This window comes from Eumetopias jubatus, unplaced genomic scaffold, assembly GCF_037043125.1.
Source record: "Eumetopias jubatus isolate StellerSeaLion01/CBP00866 unplaced genomic scaffold, mEumJub1_p1.0 scaffold_4, whole genome shotgun sequence".
Lineage (NCBI taxonomy): Eukaryota > Metazoa > Chordata > Mammalia > Carnivora > Otariidae > Eumetopias > Eumetopias jubatus.
In genome coordinates this window covers 3,251,483-3,273,300 of record NW_028274810.1, presented here as the reverse complement: position 1 = coordinate 3,273,300, position 21,818 = coordinate 3,251,483, and the positions used below count along the sequence as shown (strand labels likewise).

The 21,818-nt window shown below is 40.2% G+C and overlaps 1 protein-coding gene across 2 annotated transcripts; it reads right to left on the bottom strand.

Annotated features, from left to right (window-relative positions):
• Window positions 1–2,234: 2,234 nt before the first annotated feature.
• ANP32E (acidic nuclear phosphoprotein 32 family member E) lies at window positions 2,235–18,355 on the bottom strand. 2 transcript variants are annotated; one of them, XM_028088380.2, is made up of 7 exons: window positions 16,656–16,873; window positions 14,952–15,101; window positions 14,239–14,361; window positions 13,140–13,305; window positions 10,992–11,170; window positions 5,806–5,860; window positions 2,235–4,546 (listed from the first exon to the last, which is right to left on the bottom strand). In XM_028088380.2, the coding sequence occupies exons 2-7, from the start codon at window positions 15,009–15,011 to the stop codon at window positions 4,479–4,481; spliced, it is 651 nt and encodes a 216-aa protein (XP_027944181.1). In that variant the 5' UTR covers window positions 15,012–15,101; window positions 16,656–16,873; the 3' UTR covers window positions 2,235–4,478. The 2 variants fall into 2 exon arrangements, with proteins under 2 accessions (XP_027944181.1, XP_027944180.1); XM_028088379.2 differs by lacking the exon at window positions 16,656–16,873 and adding an exon at window positions 17,952–18,355 and having other exon boundaries at window positions 2,236–4,546.
• Window positions 18,356–21,818: the final 3,463 nt, after the last annotated feature.

Below are 21,818 nucleotides of genomic sequence, written 5' to 3'. Positions count from 1 at the left end.
GCCAAGAGAAGACTGGGAGAAAATGCCTCCACGCAGCAAAACCCAGGAGTCTCAGTGAACTCATTCTGGGGCTGTGGAATGAGTTTATCCAACTAAAGTGGAGGCACAGATCATGGCCTTTATCTGCAAGATGGTGCCATCTGAATATTTAATAGGAGAATCACAGAAAATAGGAAAGCTTTGAGTGTCAGTTACTTCTTAACAGCTGAAATGGGTTTGGTTTTGTTTTTTTTTTCCACCAGTGTTGTGTGCCTATTGATGGCCTGTGTCAGGATTGACCAGTAATGTGAATGTGTCCATTTTTATAAGTAACCAGGTGCAAGTGATGCCTTAAGCAAAAATTTGAGTTATGTGTAAATATTCATAAATTTGAATGAGTCATAGTTGCTTCTGATTCTTAGAATTGCTATTATGGGGTAACCCTGCTTCAGTCTTATCACCCAAAAAAGTGACTGGATCTGTATGAGATAAAACTATTTTACCAGTATATATAGTATTTTTAAAGATGCTCCTGGAGATAACCCATTTTGTAATTTCCATTTTGTGGTATAACCTGTTCTCCTTCATGTTAGGACTGATCAACAGACTAACACAAGTAGCTGCCTCAGGCCAAATTACCCAAGCCAGGTTTTCAAATCTTAGGCTGATTAGTTCATGAAAAAGGAACGCAGTAGTAGAATGCTATTATTAAGCAACAGCTGCAGGATATCATTGCAACCAGTACTAGGAACAGAGGGGAAATTTTCAGCAACTGGGAGAATGTCACATGTTCCAAAGCCTCTCTTTAAAATACAGAGGGAATAAACACTACTTAAGTGTAATAAACGCTACAATCTCTCACAGAATTGCTTCATTATCTAACACCACCAAAATTTTTTAGTGTAGTTCTACCATTTTCTTTCACCACGGGGAAAAAGGCTTTGAATTTTTTAAAGATGTAAAACACATACACACAAAAACATTAATTTTAATAAACAATTTCTATAGTTGAGATATACTTCAATATTTTCCATCTCTCAAGGAGCAGAGTTCTGTAATTAAAATAACTTTTCAATATTAAACTGTACGAAATCACGAAAACATTAACATATTTGTGCCTTGACTTTGTACGATACATTCCAGAGTTGTCTACAAATCACTTCTCACTGGAAAAACAAAAGACAGCAAAAAAAAAAAAAATTGGTTCAGGTTTCAGTCAAGGTGAACACGCAAGAATTGTTTGTATTATATTATCTAAGGATTCTGAAGATAAACACTATACAGTGTAAATGAAGACTTTGGATTCATTCTTTAAAACTATTGGTGTACAGGGGCACCTGGGTGGCTCGGTCAGTTAAGCATCTGCCTTTGGCTCATAATCACAGGGTTCTGGGATGAAGCCCTGGGTGGGGCTCCCTGCTCAGCGGGGACCTGCTTCTCCCTCTCTCATTCTCCCTGCTTGTGCTGTCAAATAAATGAATAAAGTCTTTAAAAAAAAAAAACTATTGGTGTACAACAGATTTATAATCACTTTAGTTAACTATAGATAAGTTACTTCAACTGTAGGTAACAAAGTTATTACTTCAAACCAAAATACAAAAAGTACTGGCTCATTTGCAACTGTGGATGGAACCAGAGTGTATTACACTAAGGAAATAAGTCAATCAGAGAAAGATTAATTATCGTATGATCTCACTCGTGAAATTTAAGAAACAAAACAGAGGATCATAGGGAAGAGAGGAAAAAATAAGATGAAGGCAGAGAGGGAGACAAACCATAAGAGACTCTTAATCATAGGAAACAAACTGAGGGTTCCCTGAGGGGAGGTGCATGCGGGGATGGGGTAACTGGGTGATGGACATTAAGGGCATGGGATGTAATGAGCACTGGGTATTATATACAACTGAAGAATCAGTGAACTCTACTTCTGAAACTAATAATACATTATATGTTTATTAATTGAATTTAAATTTAAAAATATTAGGAATAAAACTGGCTCAGTTTGCAGCTCTGAAAGGAAAATTAAGGGAATCCAGAATTTTTTCTGCTTCTTGGACAAAAGAAAATAAGGCAGATGATGAGTTAAATTATTACACTGTAATGCCTCATATGACATCCAAGTGAGAACTTCCAAGCTGTTTCTGTTTTTAAAAAGATCTTCAAAGCCCCCGGTGGTGGTGGTCAAAAAGTGAATGTCATACACTGAAACTAGTAATTAACAACAAATCTTCCATTTATTTGAAGCAATTCAATTTCAAAAACTTTAAGTTACAGCAGTCACAGAAAAAAAACAGGGAAGTCAAAAACAATAAAAGAATAATCAGGAGTGCTGCGTTGTTTTTTTTTTAACACTGTCATGGCTTTATTCAAAACACAGTTGCACAAAAGTATTAACTTCAAAGTTTTTAAAGGAGAGTTTTGAGGAAATTTAACACACTATATACATACGGCCATACAAAGAGCATTAAAATAGGACCAAAAACTTCTACAAAATATAAAACCCACCCTTACTTATTTGCATGAAAATACCACCCACAAAGCTAAATAAGTCTTAAAAAGTTATTTGGAGGCTCTAAATGTTGTTTTCAAACCAAAGAACTCTAATTTTGATTGCACAATAAGATGATTGATAAGAAAGTCAATATATAGATTTCATTTTAAAAATAAGTATTTTATAGTCTGGCATATACTATGCAATGAGAATTCTTAGGGACTAAAACAGGGAATTTCAACTGTTAAAAAAGGAATAAAATGTTAGTCTTTTGGAGATTCCAATCCCCCCACTGAACTTGTTCCAAGAGTTTTAGTTCAGTCACTTGTGCAACTTTTTTAGTTTACCCACAAATAACTTTGTAATTTTTACTTTAAAACCCCAAGTCATACATCTGAAACTAAAAAAGTTCTTTACTCAGTAATTTAAATGTGTCCCAGTATAGAAGTATAACTTCAATTAATTTGCTGATGCTAACTAAAAAAAACTTACAGATATTCAAAACAAAGCAGAAAAAAATTTAGCCAAGATTTAAAAAGCAATTGCTTGAACATGGAGCCTCCACAACAAAAAAGGAGATGTACTTGTCTACTCATATTATTATATTTAGTAGCCATATAAAGAAACACACCTGTCCCAAATATTTTTCTATTTTTAATGGATTTCCACTTGAAAACAAATCTTAATTTTAATATTTAGTTTAAAATATTTTTCCAACTGCCCAGTATATTCCAATTAAATGCTATATCTGGTAATACCTTAAAACTAAGGAGGAATAATTAAAGGTTCTACTCAGAAAAATTAGAAATACTTTGCAGTGTGGCATCTAAATCATTTGGGAAGCTAACTTCCCAAAAAATCTGACTTGATTAATTATCAACAGGCAATTGTTCTGACTTTTGTGGAACATCAATGCTGCTTCTGAAAGCTTCCTTTGCTTTTCTTTCTTCACCCTATTAATACAGCCTGTACATCTTGTCAACCAAGAGAGATTTACAGAAAGCAGAATCTGTTGCATAAAACTGTATTGATAATAATATTCATATTTCAGAAAATACTCAATTTCTTTCACTTAGCTTGTTTAAAACTGAGATAGTCTGAAAAGGTGGTTGAGGTATAAAAGACTAAATAAAGGTTTTCCTGGGTAGCCATGTTTCCCAACTTTTTTTGGAGATAGAAGGAGGGGAGTAAAACAAGAAATGAAAGTGATCATAACAGAACTGAGGGAGGAAAATAAAGAATGTGCACTTAAAAACAAAACAAAATTAACAAACACTGGCATGTCATGATTTTCAGCTAGAAAAACAAAGAGCTCACCTGAATGTCTCTGAACTTTAGTACAAGCATTTTTTCCTTCAAAAACAAAATCTTATTAGTCACCTGGCTTAAAAGGTTTCAGAAGCCTCCACAAAAGCCATGAACTATATTGTTAAATAGAACCTTTGCTATTCTGCTCCTACTTTCTAAATTACTTATGTGACAAAAAAGCACCCAAATACCCTTAGCCAAACAAAAACAAAAAAGGTCATTGCCTTCAAACTAAAGATCTCTGGGTCACCTCTAAAAATATAACCAACTTATTAGTCAAGAGGCTATTTTCATTTCATATTCCAGCCAACTGTGATTTCAGTTAACTTATAAATAACTTTATAACCTTATGAATGAAATGCACGAAACTACGCCTGTGTAAAAGTGATCATGTTTTAATTATGGGCTAAAAATAACTAATACAGTGAGCTTGAATGAGAAAAATGAAGATTCTAAATAAATTGCTAGGGAATTTCACAATGGGGTCAAGGAAAATTTTTTCTCTACGTACAATATGATCATTAACAGACTAGTAAATCTTATTTGGAATGATAAGGCAAAAATAGTAAAACCACACTTTTCCTATAAAAAGTTACAGGTTATCTTCTGTAGGGATCGCTATGGTACATGAAGAAACAAAGAAGATGTGATCACTCTATTGCACACCCAGGAACATTAGGGAATCTGGTCTTAGAATGATCTAGTCATCTTCATCTCCATCATCTTCAGCATCTCTTTTCCTTTTTTCCCCTCGAAGACCTTCTTCTTCTGAAAGAAGAGTAAAAGAAAAATTGTAAAATACTAAATTTTTACAAATGAATATTTGTCAAATTACAGTTTTGAATCTATCTTATTGAAAACTTAATGGCATAAAAAAATTATACGTTAAGTTTCCTCTCGGTGTACTGAACAGACTTAACAGACTTAGAAATCCATAAATAATGACAGCTTGCTCTGCATCCTTGTGGCCAAATCATGAATTACAGATCAAGAACTAAGGGTTTGTCATTAAAAGAATCATTAGTAAATTTTTAAATTTATTTTGAAAGGCCTAGGTAAAGAGTACTAGAGAGCAAATCTGAAAAGAACATTATCTGGGAGTTCAACTGCTCTTCTCTTAGAGATAAGGCTTCATTCACCCTCTTTAAAATGAAAGACCTAAGAAAATAATAAATTAAGCTCAAGGTTATCTCATCTCTTCATACCGGTTTTGAAAATAAATGTTATAGGCTGGTGGGTTTTTTTAATGAAATTATTGAATGCCCTGAAAAAATTACTTTTTTTAAGATTATTAATTTATGGGGGCCTGCGTGGCTCAGTTGGTTAAGTGTCTGCCTTCGGCTCGGGTCATGATCCCGGGGTCCTGGGATCAGGCCCCACATCCGGCTCCCCGCTTGGCAGGAAGCCTGCTTCTCCTTTTCCCTCTGCCTGCTTGTGCTCACTCGCTCTCTCTCTCTGTCAAATAAATAAAATCTTAAAAATATTATTTATTTATTTGACACAGAGAGAGAGAGAGAGAGAGGACAAGTAGGCAGGGCAGCGGGCAGAGGGAGAGGGAGAAGCAGGCTTCCCGCTGAGCAGGGAGCCCGATGCAGGGCTCAATCCCAGGACCCTGGGATCATGACCCAAGCCGAAGCCAGTCACGTAACCGACTGAGCCACCCAGGCGCCCCAGAAAATTACTCTTTTAAAAAGGTTTTATGGGATGAGGTGGCTCACCCAGACATCTGCCTTTGGCTCAGGTCATGATCTCAGGGTCCTAAGATCGAGTCCCACATCAGGCTCTGCCCTAAGCTTGGAGCCTGCTTAAGATTCTCTCTCTCCCCGTCCTTCTGCCAAACCCCTACCACTTGCGCGCTCTCTCCTCTCTCTCAAAAAAAAAAGTTTTACACCTCTCAAGGCACTCGATGTTACCAAAATCAAATCAGAGACCAGTAATAATTTGAATTATAAACACATTCTTTCAAGTATGTGAATAATAGCTGTAACTTTAATGTTAGGATTTTTTTTATGGCTAATGTAACTCACCCTCTTCTTCCTCTTCTTCACCTTCTTCAACATAATCATCATCATCTTCTTCATCCTTGAAAACCAAATATTCAGTTTGAGAATAAAAATCCATGACACACTTTTCACTGTTTAGTAGTAATACATTCTAACAAGAGCAAAAAAACCATGGTTATTCTGTGTTCTGACAACCTCTGCCTAACTTACATGTGTCTTTTTTAAGAACCCAGCTAAATCTAGTTTATGAAAGTACCTTATGTTTTAGACCAGCGCTGTTTAAAAGAATTTTCTGCAACAATGGAAATGTTCTGTATCTGTGCTGTCCACGTGTGGCTACTGAGCATTTAAAATGTGACCAGTACAAGGGTGCCTGGCTGGCTGAGTTGGTAGAGCATGCAACTCCGGATCTCAAGGCTGTGAGTTCGAGCTCCACAGTGGGTGTAAAGATTACTTAAAAATAAAAAAATCTTTAAATAATAAAATAAAATGTGACCAGTATAAATGAGGAACTGAATTTTTCATTTTATTTAGTTTTAATTTAAATAACCAAATGTGCCCAGTGGCTACTATAATGGACACAGTAACTCGACAATTTCAAAGAAAGGTTTTCTATTTTATAGAGTGAGATAGGAATTACCTGAATCCTAGCCCCAACATAGTTACATGCATTGAATAAGTCACTTAATTTCCCTGGACCTCAGTTTTCCACTCAATAAAAGAAAGTATTCATCTAGAAAGATCTCTAAGTTCCTTCTACATCTAAAAATCTATACATCAAAACAGCAATGTCAAAAAAAATCACAAAACTTAAATCTACAACTTTTGTGGAAGGAGCTGTCTACCGTCTTATACTAAACCTAACAAACCTTGCTCTTGAATAATCAGTCATAATAATTGATCATGAACATGACACTAATATTTGCCGATTCCCTCGGAGCCTATCAAAATACGTAGGATGGTTTTCTCCTTTTAAAAATGACCCTGACCTCTACTTTGAATTGTATCTCTTCCTAGTTTTCATGCTTTCTCCTTTCAATTTTACTACTTCAATTTTAATCTGCCATGAATTCAGAAAATAGACTGACAAGCTTATTAGAGAATTGAATATAAAAGAGAAAATAGGTTCAGAATAACAGCTTGAACACTCTCCTACAAAGAAAATGTCTTTTAGGGGCACCTGGGGGGCTCAGTTGTTAGGCAGTCTGCCTTCAGACGCCTAACAACTGAGCCCCCCAGGTGCCCCAATAAATAAAATCTTAAAAAAAAAAAAAGAAAAGAAAATGTCTTCTGTTGCTATATTTTGGCTAATCAGAGGCCTTTCACACTTACTGCCATGTTCCAAATAGTTGAGTTCTACCATATGTGTGAAAAAAATGGAACCAACCTAGGGTCTCCCCTCCAGCCCCACAAAAGTTTACTGCTCCTTCAAAATACTTAATTGGCAAATGTCAAGAACTGCTGGGTAGTTAGGGAAAAACTTGGACAACCCATCCTTTTCACAGTACCCACAGCCCCATTTGTGTCTAGAAATACTCAACAGAACCTAATTTCCCAGCACATAGCTAGCATCCCCTGAGAAACTCGACTGCACGACATTTCTATCAGAAATCAATCTTATACAATCCATTCAAACACCGAAAAGCATTCTGTACCAGAACACCATCAAGATATAAGGAGGAGAGGGAATAAATGGGGCAGCCAATAGTATAAAAAGGAATCACAATAAAAATCAGGAGAACCTAAAGCTTTAAAGAAGAAAAGAAAGGAAGAGAAGGTAGAAGGGAGAGGGGACAGGGAAGAGGAAGGAAGGGGAGGGGAAAGGAAAGAAAGAAAAGAAGAGAGAGAGAAAGACAGACAAGGGACACATTTTAAACACCTCAGATCTGTGGAGAATGATAAATGAGGATGTTTAAATATTTGCGATTTTTTAAAAATACACTTGAGATATTAATCACATTTATTCTTTGATAATTTAAAAACGCCCAAGTCTCAAAAGCTAATTGTTTCTCTGGATTTTGTTTTAAACAAAATATGGTTAGATTAATTGATTGATGGTTGTAAGCCTCTTTTAAAATGGAAGTATAGCTGCCAGACAACATTACCTTAGTTTCAGGTGTACAACATGGTGATTCAACAAGTTTGCACCTTAAGCTTTGCTCACCGCAAGTACAGTAATCATCTAAGCCTTTAGTTTTTAATATAATCTATGAGGTAATATCCCTCAATAAAAACTCGGCTTTCACCAAAGGCTTGTTCAGTAGAAACTATGGTCTTTTCCTCACTAATGGGAAAGAACATGTTTCCTCATTGTACTCTATAGTACAGAGGGATCACAATTCCCAATTCTTCTAAAGCCCCCATTCCCGTTTTTTTAAGTTTTTAAAAATATTTTTATTTATTTATTTGACAGAGAGAGAGATAGAGCAGGAACACAAGCAGGGGGAATGGGAGAGGGAGAAGCAGGCTTCCCGCCGAGCAGGGAGCCCAATGTGGGGCTCGATCCCAGGACCCTGAGATCATGACCTGAGCTGAAGGCAGACGCTTAAGCAACTGAGCCACCCAGGCGCCCCTCCCCATTCCCATTTTTAAAGAAATATACTACACAAACATAAAGCCCTTCTTTATGCATAGTAATTTCTTACCTCTGAAAAGTAACTGAAATAAAAATAATACTCAAACCAAAAACAACTACTCAAATCCCATTCCTATCTCCTTCTACTTTCTTTTTAAATCTCAGTAGTCTCAGAAGCTTCTACAGACTCTCACCTTCTAAAAATAAGTTTAAAACATAACTATTTAAAAAATATTAAAAACCATTTCATCATGTTTGAAAACTTCCGGTCCATGCTAGCCAGGTACTCCACTGACTTGACATTGTGGGTATCATCTCAGAGATTTTTGCTCTATACTTGACTATGTCACTTTTATTTTTTTTTTAAGAGAATCTTTTTTCTTTAATATTTTATTTATTCACTTTTGTGACACAGAGGGGGAGAGAGAGGGAGGGAGAGAGAGAGAACACAAGCAGGGGGAGAGGCAGAGGAAGAAGCAGACACTCCCCGCTGAGCAGGGAGCCCAATGCGGGGCTCGATCCCAGGACCCTGGGATCATGACCTGAGCTGAAGGCAGACACCCAACCATCTGAGCCACCCAGGCGCCCTGCCTAGGTCACTTTTAGTTAATATTCCCCAATATTCAGTGGAATGATAAACACAAACATCTACAGATGGTTGAAAGTCATCTTTAAACTACTTAATACTATTTAGACTTAATGAAGAATTACTAGCAAAGAAAAAAGCCAAATGCAAAATAACATGAGTCCATTATTTTACTAAATAACTTAAAACTTAGGGGAGGGATGCCTGGGTGGCTCAGTCGTTAAGCCTCTGCCTTCGGCTCAGGTCATGACCCCAGGGTCCCGGGATCGAGCCCGGCCTCCCTCTCCTCCTGCCTGCCGCCCCCCTGCTTGTGCGCTCTCGCTCTCGTTCTATCTCTCCAACAAATAAATAAATAAACTCTTTTAAAAATAAATAAATAAGGCTTAGGGGGAAAATAGTCAAGCTGTATGCTGATGTAAACTGAACAGGCTGATTTTCTCTATGAACGCTTTAAGTGCTGTTCTTCATTATTGGACAGCTGCCAACTTACTAAGGCGCCAAACAAGTTTAAGTTCTATTTTTTCCACAGTAGTTTCATAATTAAAATGGTATCAGAAAAAAATTATCATTGATCAGTGATATTATCTACCTAACCAATGTAAAAGTCATAAGGAGAACAAATAAGAATACTAACAATTTCTAGTCTAAATAAGAGATGCTATTTTTAATAATAAAAACTCGAACTATGGGGCGCCTGAGTGGCTCAGCTGGTTAAGCAACCGCCTTCAGCTCGGGTCATAATCCTAGAGTCCCGGGATTGAGTCCCGCATCAGGCAGGGAGTCTGCTTCTCCCTCTGATCTTCCCCCCTCATGTGCGCTCTCTCTCTCAAATAAATAAATAAAATCTTAAAAAAAAACTTGAACTATGAAAATAAAACTCAGTAGTTTAAAAACATTATAAGAAAATAGTAATTCCCAGGGGCAAAAGATCATTTGTTCAAGTCAACTGAAACTTCCTGTGAGCTTACTACATCCCTGTCAATGTATTAGATGCTGAGATACAAAGACGGATGACCCTCCCCCTAAGGAGTTCACCATCTGGTAGAAAGTGGCCAAATAAACAAGTTTTTACAAAAGTGTCTACAGGCAACAGAAGACTAAGAATCAAAGGTAACGGAGGAAGGAGTGATTATCTATAAAAAGTTACAGAAAGCTTCAATAATGAGACAACTCCAGAACTGAGTTTTTAAAGAGTTCAGAGAGCATGATCTGGGTGTCAGTCACACAAGTATATACATCAGTAAAATGTCATGAACATGTACATAAAATCAGCGCACTTTCCAGGCTTCAACTATACTTATGTTTACCTCAGTAAAAAAGAAAATAAAGTTCATCAGAGAGCACGGGTAAAGTCATTTCAGATAAGAGTAAACAATGTATCTACAGACAGAAAGGCAAGAAATAGCTTGGTGTGACAATTTAATTTGGTATTGAGGGAGGAAAGAGAAGGAAGCAGGGGCTAGATAATGATGGGCCTTGTATCCCTGGGTGCCAACAGGGAGACATTAAAATGTTTCGAGCAGGCCAGTGATATGATCACATTTGTATGCAGGCACTGTGAAGGAGACACCTAAGTGGTGACACTGTATTCAGAGAGACCATTTGGAAAGCTACTACAAAACCATAAGCAAGAAATAATTAGGGAAAGGAAAGTCTTCCTGAGTGCCTACAATGTGCCAGGGACTGGATACTTTACATATATTATCTTGTTAAATCCTTAAAAGAGGCCTAAGAGGTTGATACAATCTTAGTTTTATAAATGCAGAAGCTGAGGCTCAGAAACTTTTGTAAAATGTTTCTACCACACCATGGCGCGCAGCTTCAGGCAGAATGGGTTTGAAAGATATCTGGGCGGTAAAATCAGTAGGTGTTTTTGATGATCTGGATACAGTATGAGCTGGGGGACAGTGGGAAAAATGACAGGCAGATAGATCCACTCAGACCCACAAGCTAGGAACAACTTTCAGATTTCTACACAACTCACTATTTGTATAGCACTTGGCCCTATGCCTAAATAATTTTCAGCGCACATAAAAAGTGCCTATTCACCTGGATTTCTTCTTTCATTAAGTATGAGAGGCCCACTTCCTCCTCTCCCTCTCCCAATTCCGAGCCTGCTTCATCTTCATCCTCATCTTCCTCCTCCTCTTCTTCCTCCTCCTCTTCTTCATATTCTTCAGGTGGACCAGCTTCATCTTCCTCTTCCTCTTCTTCATCTTCATCTCCATCTTTAAAAATATTTTAAAAGACGAGCAAATGGCTGAGCAAATGTTTCTTGCTAGTATGTTGATCCTATCTGCCCTTGTCCCAATCACCTCAAACTCTTAAGTCAATGGGTAGATGGAAAGTATCTCAGGGTGATTTTCTTTTTTTAAGATTTCCCTTTTAAGGGGCACCTGGGTGGCTCAGTCGGTTAAGCTTCCGACTCTTGATTTCAACTGAGGTCATGATCTCAGGGTCGTGAGTCAGGCTCCACATTCAGTGGGAAGTCTGCTTGACTCTCCCTCTGCCCCTCTCCCTGCTGATGCGCCCATGCTCTCTCTCTAAAATAAATAAATCTTTAAAAAAAAAATTTCCCTTTTACAATATCCGTATTTACTATTTGAGAAATATGGTTTCTATTTCTTTTTAAAGATCTTATTTATGGGGGCCTGGGTGGCTCAGTCATTAAGTGTCTGCCTTCAGCTCAGGTCATGACCCCAGGGTCCTGGGATCGAGTCCTGCATCGGGCTCCCTGCTCAGTGGGGAGCCTGCTTCTCCCTCTCCCACTCTCTCTGCTTGTGTTCCCTCTCTTGCTGTGTCTCTCTGTCAAATAAATAAATAAAATCTTTTTAAAAAAATTAAAAAATAAAGATTTTATTTATTTATTTGAGAGAGAGAGAGAGAACAAGCTGGGGATAGGGGCAGAGGAAGAGGGAGAGGGAGAAGCAGAATCCCCACTGAGCCGGGAGCCCGACAACGTGGGGCTTGATCCCAGGACCCTGGGATCATGACCTGAGCCGAAGGCAGACGTTTAACCAACTGAGCTGCCCAGGTACCTTGAGAAATATGGTTTCTATTTTTTTTTAAAGATTTTATTTATTTGAGAGAGAGAGCAAGCAAGAGAGAGCACAAGCAGGAGGAAGGGCAGAGGGAGAAGCAGACTCCCCTGCTCAGCAAGGAGCCTGATGTGAGACTTGATCCTGGCACTGGGATCATGACCTGAGCTGAAGGCAGAGGCTTAACTGACTGAGCCACCCAGGCACCCCGAAATATGGTTTCCAAATACTGAAATATTTCCAATGTATAGATTTTCATCGAAACATTACACGCATTAAAGTTTGTTTTACCTTGTGGACACTTCAAAACCCACTTCTCTATCATTCTATCATTTTCTAATATTGTTTATCCATCAGATTTCTTTTTACAGTACAAAAATTTTCAACCAAGTATAACAAACAGTGTCCCATTACTAACAGCCATTCCATCATCTGATCTGTTAGTCACCCATTTATCCAATAATATATATTCATCACCTAATTCTAACACAGTTCCATCACCACCCCCACCCCACCACCCCCAGCCTCGAAAAAACTCATAGTCATTAACAGTCACTCCCCAGTCTCCTCTCACCCAGCCCTGGCAACCACTACTCTACTTTCTGTTTCTATGAATTTGCCTATTCTGGACATTTCATACAAATGGAGTCACACAAAATGTGGCCTTTTGTGTCTGGCTTCTTTCACTACATAGAATGTTTTCAGTACTATAACATGTATCAGTACTTCATTCATTCTTATGACTGAATAATAGTTCATTGTATGGATATATCACATTTCGTTTATCCATCAGTTGACAGGCCATTCAGGTTGTTTCTATTTCTTAATTATTATGGGTAACACTACAAGGAATGATTCCTTTTTTTAAAAAAAGGTACTATTTTTTTTAAAAAGGTACTATTTTAAAAGTTCCCACTTCTACTTGGTGGTAGTTAAACAAGTTTATACAGATATAAAATTTCACAGAGCTTGATAGTATAATAATCATTAAATTCCCTATCAGAAATCTGAAAGAAGAAATACAGGATTAGGGCTGTGGGTTTGTAATTTTTCTTGTCTTACTAATATCTTTTTTTTTTTCAACACCCAAACATCCAGGCCCAATCTAAATTGCATGGCTAGGCTGGAGTCTATATTTATAAGCATTAAGAATGATTACCCTCATCATCCTCCTCTTCTGAGTCTGGTGCTTCGTTATCCTCCTGATCAAATCCATCTAAGTAAGTGATTTGCTGCAGCAGTTCAAAAATACTTTCTCTGTAATCTTCCAGGTTTGTGATCTCACAGTTAAACAAGTCAAGACTTTTCAAATTTTTAAGATTTTGCTGGAAAAGTAAAAAGTTAAAACTTACATTTTGAGATTTTAAATACTATGTTATTTCTTTTTCATTCATGAACCAGGAAACATATATTTGAAATCAAAAGGATGATTTTTGGATTTTTCAAATTTTATAATGAAGGGCTATTGTATCAATTATCTCTTTTTTTAAAGATTTTATTTATTTATTTGAGAGAGTGAGCAAGCGAGCGAGCATGACCGGGGGGGGGGGGGGGGAGAGAAGAAGGGAAGCAGGATCCCCACTGAGCAGGGAACATGATGTGGGGCTCGATCCCAGGACCTCAGGATCAAGACCTGAGCTGAAGGCAGATGCTCAACAGACTGAGCCACCCAGGCGCCCCCCAAATCAATTCCCTTAATGAGGCCCTGTATGTAAACTCCGCAAGAGTAGGAACTTTGTTTTGTTCACCGCTGAATCTCCAGCACCTGGCTATACTATAGTAGCCACTCAATATATTCTGTTGACCAAATATGTGCATAAATAGGCAACAACAATAATGTGGTTAGCTTAAATCCAGTCAAGCTTATTATCAATACTTTCAACCTCCTCCCAAGTTTTTTTTAAAATTGGAGCAACAATTTTCTGAGTTTCACTTCATCTCATACCAGGAAACAAAGGAGCAAATAATAAAATAACTCAAAAAAAAATCAAGAAGGAAGGAAAAAGAATAGAATTTAAGAAAATACTAGGAAGTTTGAAACCAGATATTCAACTCCTGAAGTTAACGATCAAATAAATTTCTCACAGATTTATCTGAATGTTTTACTCTAAGAGAAGGGAAAGCAATAACCATCTAGATAAAAACATGTAAGAAATTTCAGAAGTTTCAAAGAGTGAAATATAAATCATTAAGATAAAACACAAGCAAATCTCAGAAAATCAACCAAAAAAGAGCAAGTCCAGAGACCTTCCACTCACCAGAGCTTCTACTGTACTGAGATCTTTGATTTTGTTTCCACTCAGATTGAGGTAGGTAAGATTTGGACATTTCTCTGCCAGGACTTCCAAACCTCCAGAAATTATATTGTCACTAAGTTCCAACTATATATTTAACATGGAGAAAAAACAAACAATGGTGAAGGCTTAGGGCAGATCGATTTTTTTTAAGTTTTTTAATTTATTTAAATAACCTCTACACCCCATGTGGGGCTCGAACCTACAGCCCCGAGATCAAGTGTCGCATGCTCTTCTGACTGAGCTAACCAGGCACCCCCAGATTTTTTAAAATATATCAATCTGAAGAAGAAAAACAACTGTCATTCTGTCTGTCACAAATTATTAATTTCCAAATTCCCACCTATAATCACCAAATAATATATTAGAAACCCTACATAAAAAGCTTCTAACCCAAGTTTGGCTCCAGATGTGTTCCAGATAGATTTTATGTTTCAGAGAAAAACATTTGATAGATATTAAATCCAAATTCATGTCAAAAGCAATTTCACTATTAAGTTTAAATTTCCAAAAGCGGTATTAGAGCTGATTCTAAAATCCTACATAACCCATTTTCTTATCTCTAAAAATTTAGAATCTTCTCATTAAAAGGCAGAATGGTTGTTTCATTTGGCCAAAACCTAGACATATTAGCCCTTGGCATCAAAATTATGATTTCACACTTAATACCAACTTACCTTTCGAAGTTTATTTAAGCTAGGCAACCGGGCCAGTGAACTTAGTTCCACATTAGCCATACTCAGAAACTCTAGTTTTTTAAAAGTATCATTCAGGCCTTCAATTTCCCCATTGACACACAGGCAATTATCAAGGACTAACTCTGTCACCTGTAAGACAGAAAATGAATGATTCTTTACTTTGCAGTCTGTTTAGCAAAAGACCTGAGTCAAGACACACTGGAAATGTGAATATTAAAACCATCAATCCCATTACAAAGATCCTTTCTCTCCTCCCCCACCAAAAACTGAGACAACCTAAAGTCATCATTATAAGTTAACCTTTTAAATTTAAACTTAGACCAAGAAGTTCAATGCCTGCTCAAATCACTGATGCATAAAAAATGAAACTTTGAAAAAGGTCCCATGTGAAACTTACTTCTGCGCCTGATGAGGATTCTCAACATTAGGGCATATATTTATGCAGTGAGGGGATGACTAGGCTATACTGGGAAAGGGTTCAAGTGAGCTGCCCTAAAACAGCAGGGAGAAAAAAGGAAACTATTTTTTTCACGTTTCAAGTTTAAACCCCCTTATCTTTGGTTGATAAATGCCACCATAACTCAAAAATACCTTGTTACCCTTCATGAAGAAATGTTAGAAAGCTCATTCTCAGAAAGCTGGCTTTGGGAGGTTATTTGTTCTTGATAGCAGGGCCAAACAATGTGACCCAGAACAATACATCATTGACAAAATGTTATTTCTCTGTAACACCCTGGTAGCATTATTGCGGACTTTTCCCCATGGGGGGGGGGGGCGGGGCGGGGACTGCATCCTCCTATTAGGTCAGAGCTGTAGGACAAAACTTGCTGGTGTGCACCTAAAAGGACTTAATCTAAGGGGGAGACAGGAGACCCTGGATCTCTACTCCCAATGCAAAAGTATGTCTGAGGAATTTTGAGGGCTAAAAACTAACAACAAGGAATGCCACCTTCTCTATCTGAATACACTTCGAAATAATTATTTTACAGACCAGAGAAGGCCTAGGATCTCCCGTTTAGAGAGGTAAGGAAGCCAAGGCCCAAAAGGTAAGAATAAGAATGACTTGGCTAGGGTCATCCAGTTGGTATGACAGAGCTGTGCCTCCACTCTCAATCTTCTGACTCCTAGTCCAGCTGAGCGGAGAAGAGAGGGCCACCAGATTTGGTGTCAGAAAACCAGTTCTTCCACTTGAGTAAATAACTTAACTGCCCTGGGACTCGGTTTGCTAATTTGGATTCTACAACAATACAATCCACCTTACAAGTCTGTCCGAAGGAGAAAAGTAAATGATAAACACCAAAAGTGTTCTGTAAACTGTAAAGAGCTATACAAATACAAGCGACCGTTATTACACCACCGGGGAGGAAGGAGAGGCTGCAAAAAGCAACCTCTGGCACCCCCCAAAATTGGAAAGGAAACTACTACTGGTAGGGTAGGTAAACGAAAGAGGGTAAAGGGGAGCAAATCTGCTTTTCCAACCCAAGACATACAAAAGCATTCTAAATGTGTGCTCCTGAGAGGCAGTTGTTTAAAGTTTGATTTTGTTTGTTTTCCTCAAGCCCCCAAAGAGTAGGCCCTAGAAAACTCCCAGATCTCTCTGCGATGATAGTAGCGACTGTTTCCTTCTCCTTGCCCTTTGCTAATTTCAGGGATACATAAAGGAAAAAAAAAGTACATAAAGACCTTGGGTTCCCACTCTGCACGCCGCCACAGCCCACCACACAGACCCTACTCATCTTCTGCGCTGGTTTGCACAGGCACCACCCTCGCCCTGTTGAAAACAGCTACATCCCTTATATTCCACTTCGAGTGTTTATTTCAGAGGCCGCAATTAATAAGACTCTTGACGCTTTCCCCTGCGGTCTGAAGTGCGAGGTTCCTCACTGGCCACCCGCCGCGCTCTCGCGACCAGCCGCTCCGACCCACGGAAAACCCCACACGCGGCGGGGACTACTCAAGAGAAAGACGGGTCGCCTCCCGGCCCGGGTTCCCAGCCCCTCCGCCCCGGGAGGGAAGGGCTGGGGGAAGCCGAGGAGGCGCCCTCGAAAAGGAGGCGGAAACGCCTCACGTCCGACCCCAGAAAAGTTGACCGCGACCAGCCTCACGTGGCCCCTCCCAAGGCCATCTCTTTAACTAAGGCGACAGCAGCAAGAGCGCATCATTTAGTTTCGCCGAATCCATCTTCAAAGCACAGAACTAGTACGACCCATTTGTTGAGTTTTGTGAAACCTTCTCCGGGGATCAAATTCGGAGTTGCGGCCACTACGATACGACACGCCGAATATCGTCACACCGCGGGGGGACGAAGAGGATTACGCCTCGCGTCCCCTCCCCACCTCCGGTCTCTGCGACGACTCCCAGAACTTACCCGCCGCGGGGGAACCGACCGCTGACCCAGATTCCGCCCGGCGGCGGTCGGCGCGCGCCGCTTCCCGGGGGAGTGGGCGCCGCCGGCCGCGGGCGGTCCTCACACTCCGCCAGGGACCCCAGCCCGCGCCCGGCGCGACGTCACACACCCGCGGCCTCGAGCCCGAGGACACCCCCCAAAAAAGAAAGAGTTGGCAGCACTGCAGAAAAGTTGGACTAACTTCTCAGGCGACGATGGCTGCGGCAGGGGCAAGTGGGACTGGGGGGTCGCGCCCACGCCGCCGGCCCCTGGGAGGAGGAGGGAACCAAGCGGCGGAGCTGCCCCCAGCACCCCGCTTCCCGCCCCCACTAGGCCTGGACTCCCGACTCGAAGAGAGCCTAAAGAGGCTAAGCCCCCAGGCACACAAAAACGCCCCTAGAAACTTAAACCCTTCGCCATTTTAAGTAGAAGATTTTAATGATTTAACACTTAGAATTAAATATCCCCCCAACCCTAACCCCAGGTGGGGGGTTAATTCATTACCCCTCCCCACACACCCACCCGCACCCCCAGAAACCCGATCCTCTGAATACAGGTCTGGTGGGGAAGGGGAGGGGGCTGAGTCATCTCACCTCCTCCGGGGCTCTGTTCCTTAACTCCAGGTTAATCCTCTTCTTCATCTCCATGTCCTCCTCCTGCTCTTCTGCTACTACTCCCTTCCCTTACCCTTTCCTGCCTTTCGCACTACCCCCAACCCTTAAATTTTTAAAAGATTTGGAAATGAATGAAAAGAAAAGCAAATATAAACGCCCACCACCTCCAGATAGGTGTGGGGGAGAAAGAAGAGAATAGCAAATGGAGTCCAAGGAGTTGGGACTCTAACTCGGCTGCCCCCACCTCCTTGTCCACACACTCGCGCGCACTCACACGCACGCACACACACACACGCACGCGCGCACACACACACGCGCGCACACACACACACACACACACACACCGCAGTTCCTTCCCCTTCAATGGCTGCTCTGAGACTGAGCCTCCATGACACGGCACCGCCAACCCCCTGGCCTACACTCCACCCACCTCCCGAATGTATTGGTTAATTCTTCAGCATCGCACTGTTTCATTGGGCTGCATTAATGTCCATCAGTCTTCAGGGTGGACCTGAACCAGAAGCGCTGTGTCTATTGGCTATGACCAAGCGCGCAGTTAACTCCGATAGGTCCGGGAGGGTGTTCGTCCTGGGGAAAAGATTTTGAATCCCAGTAGCCCCCCGCCTTTTCTTTGTGTGGTTGGCGCGCTTTCCCTAGGCGTTCGGACGGTTTTGATACCTGCTGGATTTGTTTTTTTGTTTTGTTTTGTTTTTAGTGTGAAAGGGAGGAAGAAAGCATCCTTCTTATGTACCCAGGTTGCAGGAACTCATAATCTGGCACACAAACACGCACCGGCTCTTGGCTGTTTTAAAGCACCTTGCGGCCAAGGTGCACATGAGCTTTCGTGGCACTGCCCGGCTGGGGGATAGGCTTCTGGTGCAGAACCAGACGCGAGATAAAGATAGTATTTTAACTTCCAACATGAAGGAGTGAACGTTTTTTAAAACACTTGGGTGATGTATGTAAGTTAGGCACCTTTAAACAAAACTAGCCTGGAGGAATTGTTACTGAGGTAATGGTTGCTGTAATAAACACCAAGACCTTGGAGAAAAAACAGTGCTGGACTAGTGAAAATCAGACATCAATTCGCATAGAAATGGTACTGCAATGCCTCTCTTTTCTAATTTCCCTTTGGTCGGTTTCCATGGATACCTGTAGGTTAAATGTGCTTTTAAAAGTCTATGAATGTGAGACATAAAAGAGCGGGATAAGAATGATCTTTTTTTTTTTTTTAATTTTGTCTTGAGAGTCTAACTTCTTAGTTCTTGCTTAAATTTGTCCTTTCAATCCCTTACACCATTCTCAGGATAAATGCCCAAAGAAATTCCAAATGATTCGGGGAAGAAAGTGGGTGAATAAGTCCAACCCCTTTCAGAGCGGAGTGCTTGTTTGCTATGTTTTCAGTTTCTCCAGTTAGAGACCGTAGGGTTTCAAACAGACTCAACACTTTGCCACCATCCCTCCTCCTCCCACACAAAGACACACAACTCCTCAATTAGGCTTACCTTTAAAATGTAAATATTTGGTAGTTAGCATGTTAAATACTTTAAAGAAAAACAAAATAGTGATTGTCTTCTCCTGGATAAGAGTTTCCTTTGAGTTTTTTTTTTTTTAAGATTTTATTTGTTTATTTGAGAGAGAGAGAGAGCACGAGAGGGAAGAGGGTCAGAGGGAGAAGCAGACTCCCCACTGAGCGGGGAGCCCGATGCGGGACTCGATTCCGGGACTCCAGGATCATGACCTGAGCCGAAGGCAGTCGCTTAACCAACTGAGCCACCCAGGCACCCTCTTTTGAGTTCTTGAAAAGGAAATTTTGTGAAGATGAAAATAGGGGGAGAGGGAGAGCTTTTGGTATAAAATGACATCTCTACAGGGCAATTTGGTGTTAGTTAAGTTTGTTTTAACACGGGCTGAAGGAAGCCAGGATGATATGAAAACAACCAAAACGTATTGAGGAAGGGTTTAAAAAAAAAAGGATAAAAAGGCTAAAAAGAAACCTGAAAGCACATCTTAGTACCAGCTTGGGAAGAAGTCCTGTGGTCTCATCCCACCAGCCACTGGAACTCTGGAATGGAATCCCAAAGAGAGTTCGAGAAGGAGATTCAGATTTAGGAGTCATACACATATGAGTAATAGTCGAGGCTATGAGAAAAAAAATAAGATGCCCATAGAGAATATATTTAATAAGGCTATCAGGCAAAGGGAAGAAAAATGTGATTGAGGGGAAAGAGGAGAGAGGGATTGTCTACCAAAGTAGTCGAAGAAACTGAGGAATAGGTAGAAAAGAATGAAGTGAATCCGGGGGTGGAAACGTATGGAAGCCAAAGAGTTTCAAGGAAGAGATGATTATTGAGGTTAAATGGTAGGACTTTTATCAGAATACATTAGACAGAATGGGAGAGTTATGTTGGAAATAATGAATGTGAGGACAGGCCATGAATTCATTTTACCCTTAGATAATAGCTTCACAAAATACACTGTGGTAAGCATAGACAGAGATCCACCAAAGTGAGCCTTCCCTCATACCCTTGGTCCCCACACTCATGTCATCTCTCACCTGCCCTACCTCAATACCTTGAAACCTACCTCTTTCTAGTCTTAATCAAGAAGCCAGGATAAGAGGCTGGGGGAAGAAAGATTCTCCAGAGGGCTGGTGCTTGGAAACAAAGGTGCCTGGGAAGAGGTTGGATGAAGAATATCACCAGGCTAGTAGGTGGGTGTATGGAGCTAAATGAAGGATGAAAAAATAAAATAGAGTCAGGAGAAAAGCCAAACTCATGAACTAGAACATGTTTTAAGCTGAAGTAATGAGGCAGAGTTTATTTTAAATGGTAGAATGAAAAGTGAGGTTAAGTTATCAGGAGGTGGATGAAAGCAAAGGAGCAAGGAAAGGAATGAATGAGAGGGTGGCTCAGAAAACTCTAATCCACCAATAAGAAGCATGCATCAGGATATTATTTAACTCAATATGCCTTTAATGTTCAAAAGGTAAACTCATCTGCTGCTGCTGAATATCTTCTGTTGCCCCTCCAGATCCACTCTTCACCCTTCTCCATCCTGCTCTGTGACTCAAAACCCACAGAGTCCTGTGACTTCCTGGGTTTGGTCCATAGGAGAGAGCACTGGCAGGAGATCAGAAGTCTGGAGGACTGTAAGGATGGAGCATTTATTCCCCAACTTCCTCATGCCAAGTCGTGACAAGAAGGCTGTCTCTACCAAAAGCTACAGATCCTGTGGTGACCACCATGATGTACCACCCAGATTTTCCTTCAGGAATGAAGGACTTATTCCCCCTGGAATCTTTTTTTTTTTTTAAGTTTTTATTTATTTATTTGTCAGAGAGAGAGAGAGTGCGCACACACAGGGGGGAGTGGCAGGCAGAGGGGGAAGCAGGATTCCCCACTGAGCAAGGAGCCTGATGCAGGGCTCAATCCCAGGACCCTAGGATCATGACCTGAGCCAAAGGCAGACACTTAAACGCCAGGTGTCCCTTATTCCCCCTGGAATCTTGAGTAAATAAAGCATGGTTGTTATTTTAAACTACTCAGTTTTGAGGTGACTTATTACAATGGATAACTAAACAAGAGCAATAGATAACTAAACAAGGTATACCCAAGGTCCTAAGATTAATAATTTGTAAAGATGAATCTCAAATCCAGTTCCTGTGATCAAAGTTAAAATCTTTTTCCAAAGGGGACCATTATAATCCTGTTTAATTCATAAATGCACAGAATGTTCTGCTCCCTGAAATATTCTTACTCCCTACTGATGCCCAAAATACCATACAGATATTTGATATTATGACCCCTGTTGAGATACAAAGACTCCAGGATAACTAATAAGTAA

Bases quoted from the DNA above. Each gene is read 5' to 3' on its own strand.
- ANP32E (XM_028088379.2), bottom strand. From the start codon at position 18,005: ATGGAGATGAAGAAGAGGATTAACCTGGAGTTAAGGAACAGAGCCCCG. The intron at 15,102-17,951 runs GTGAGATGACTC...TCTGTCTTACAG, and splicing joins GGAACAGAGCCCCGGAGGAG to GTGACAGAGTTAGTCCTTGA. The intron at 14,362-14,951 runs GTAAGTTGGTAT...TTAAATATATAG, and splicing joins GCTTAAATAAACTTCGAAAG to TTGGAACTTAGTGACAATAT.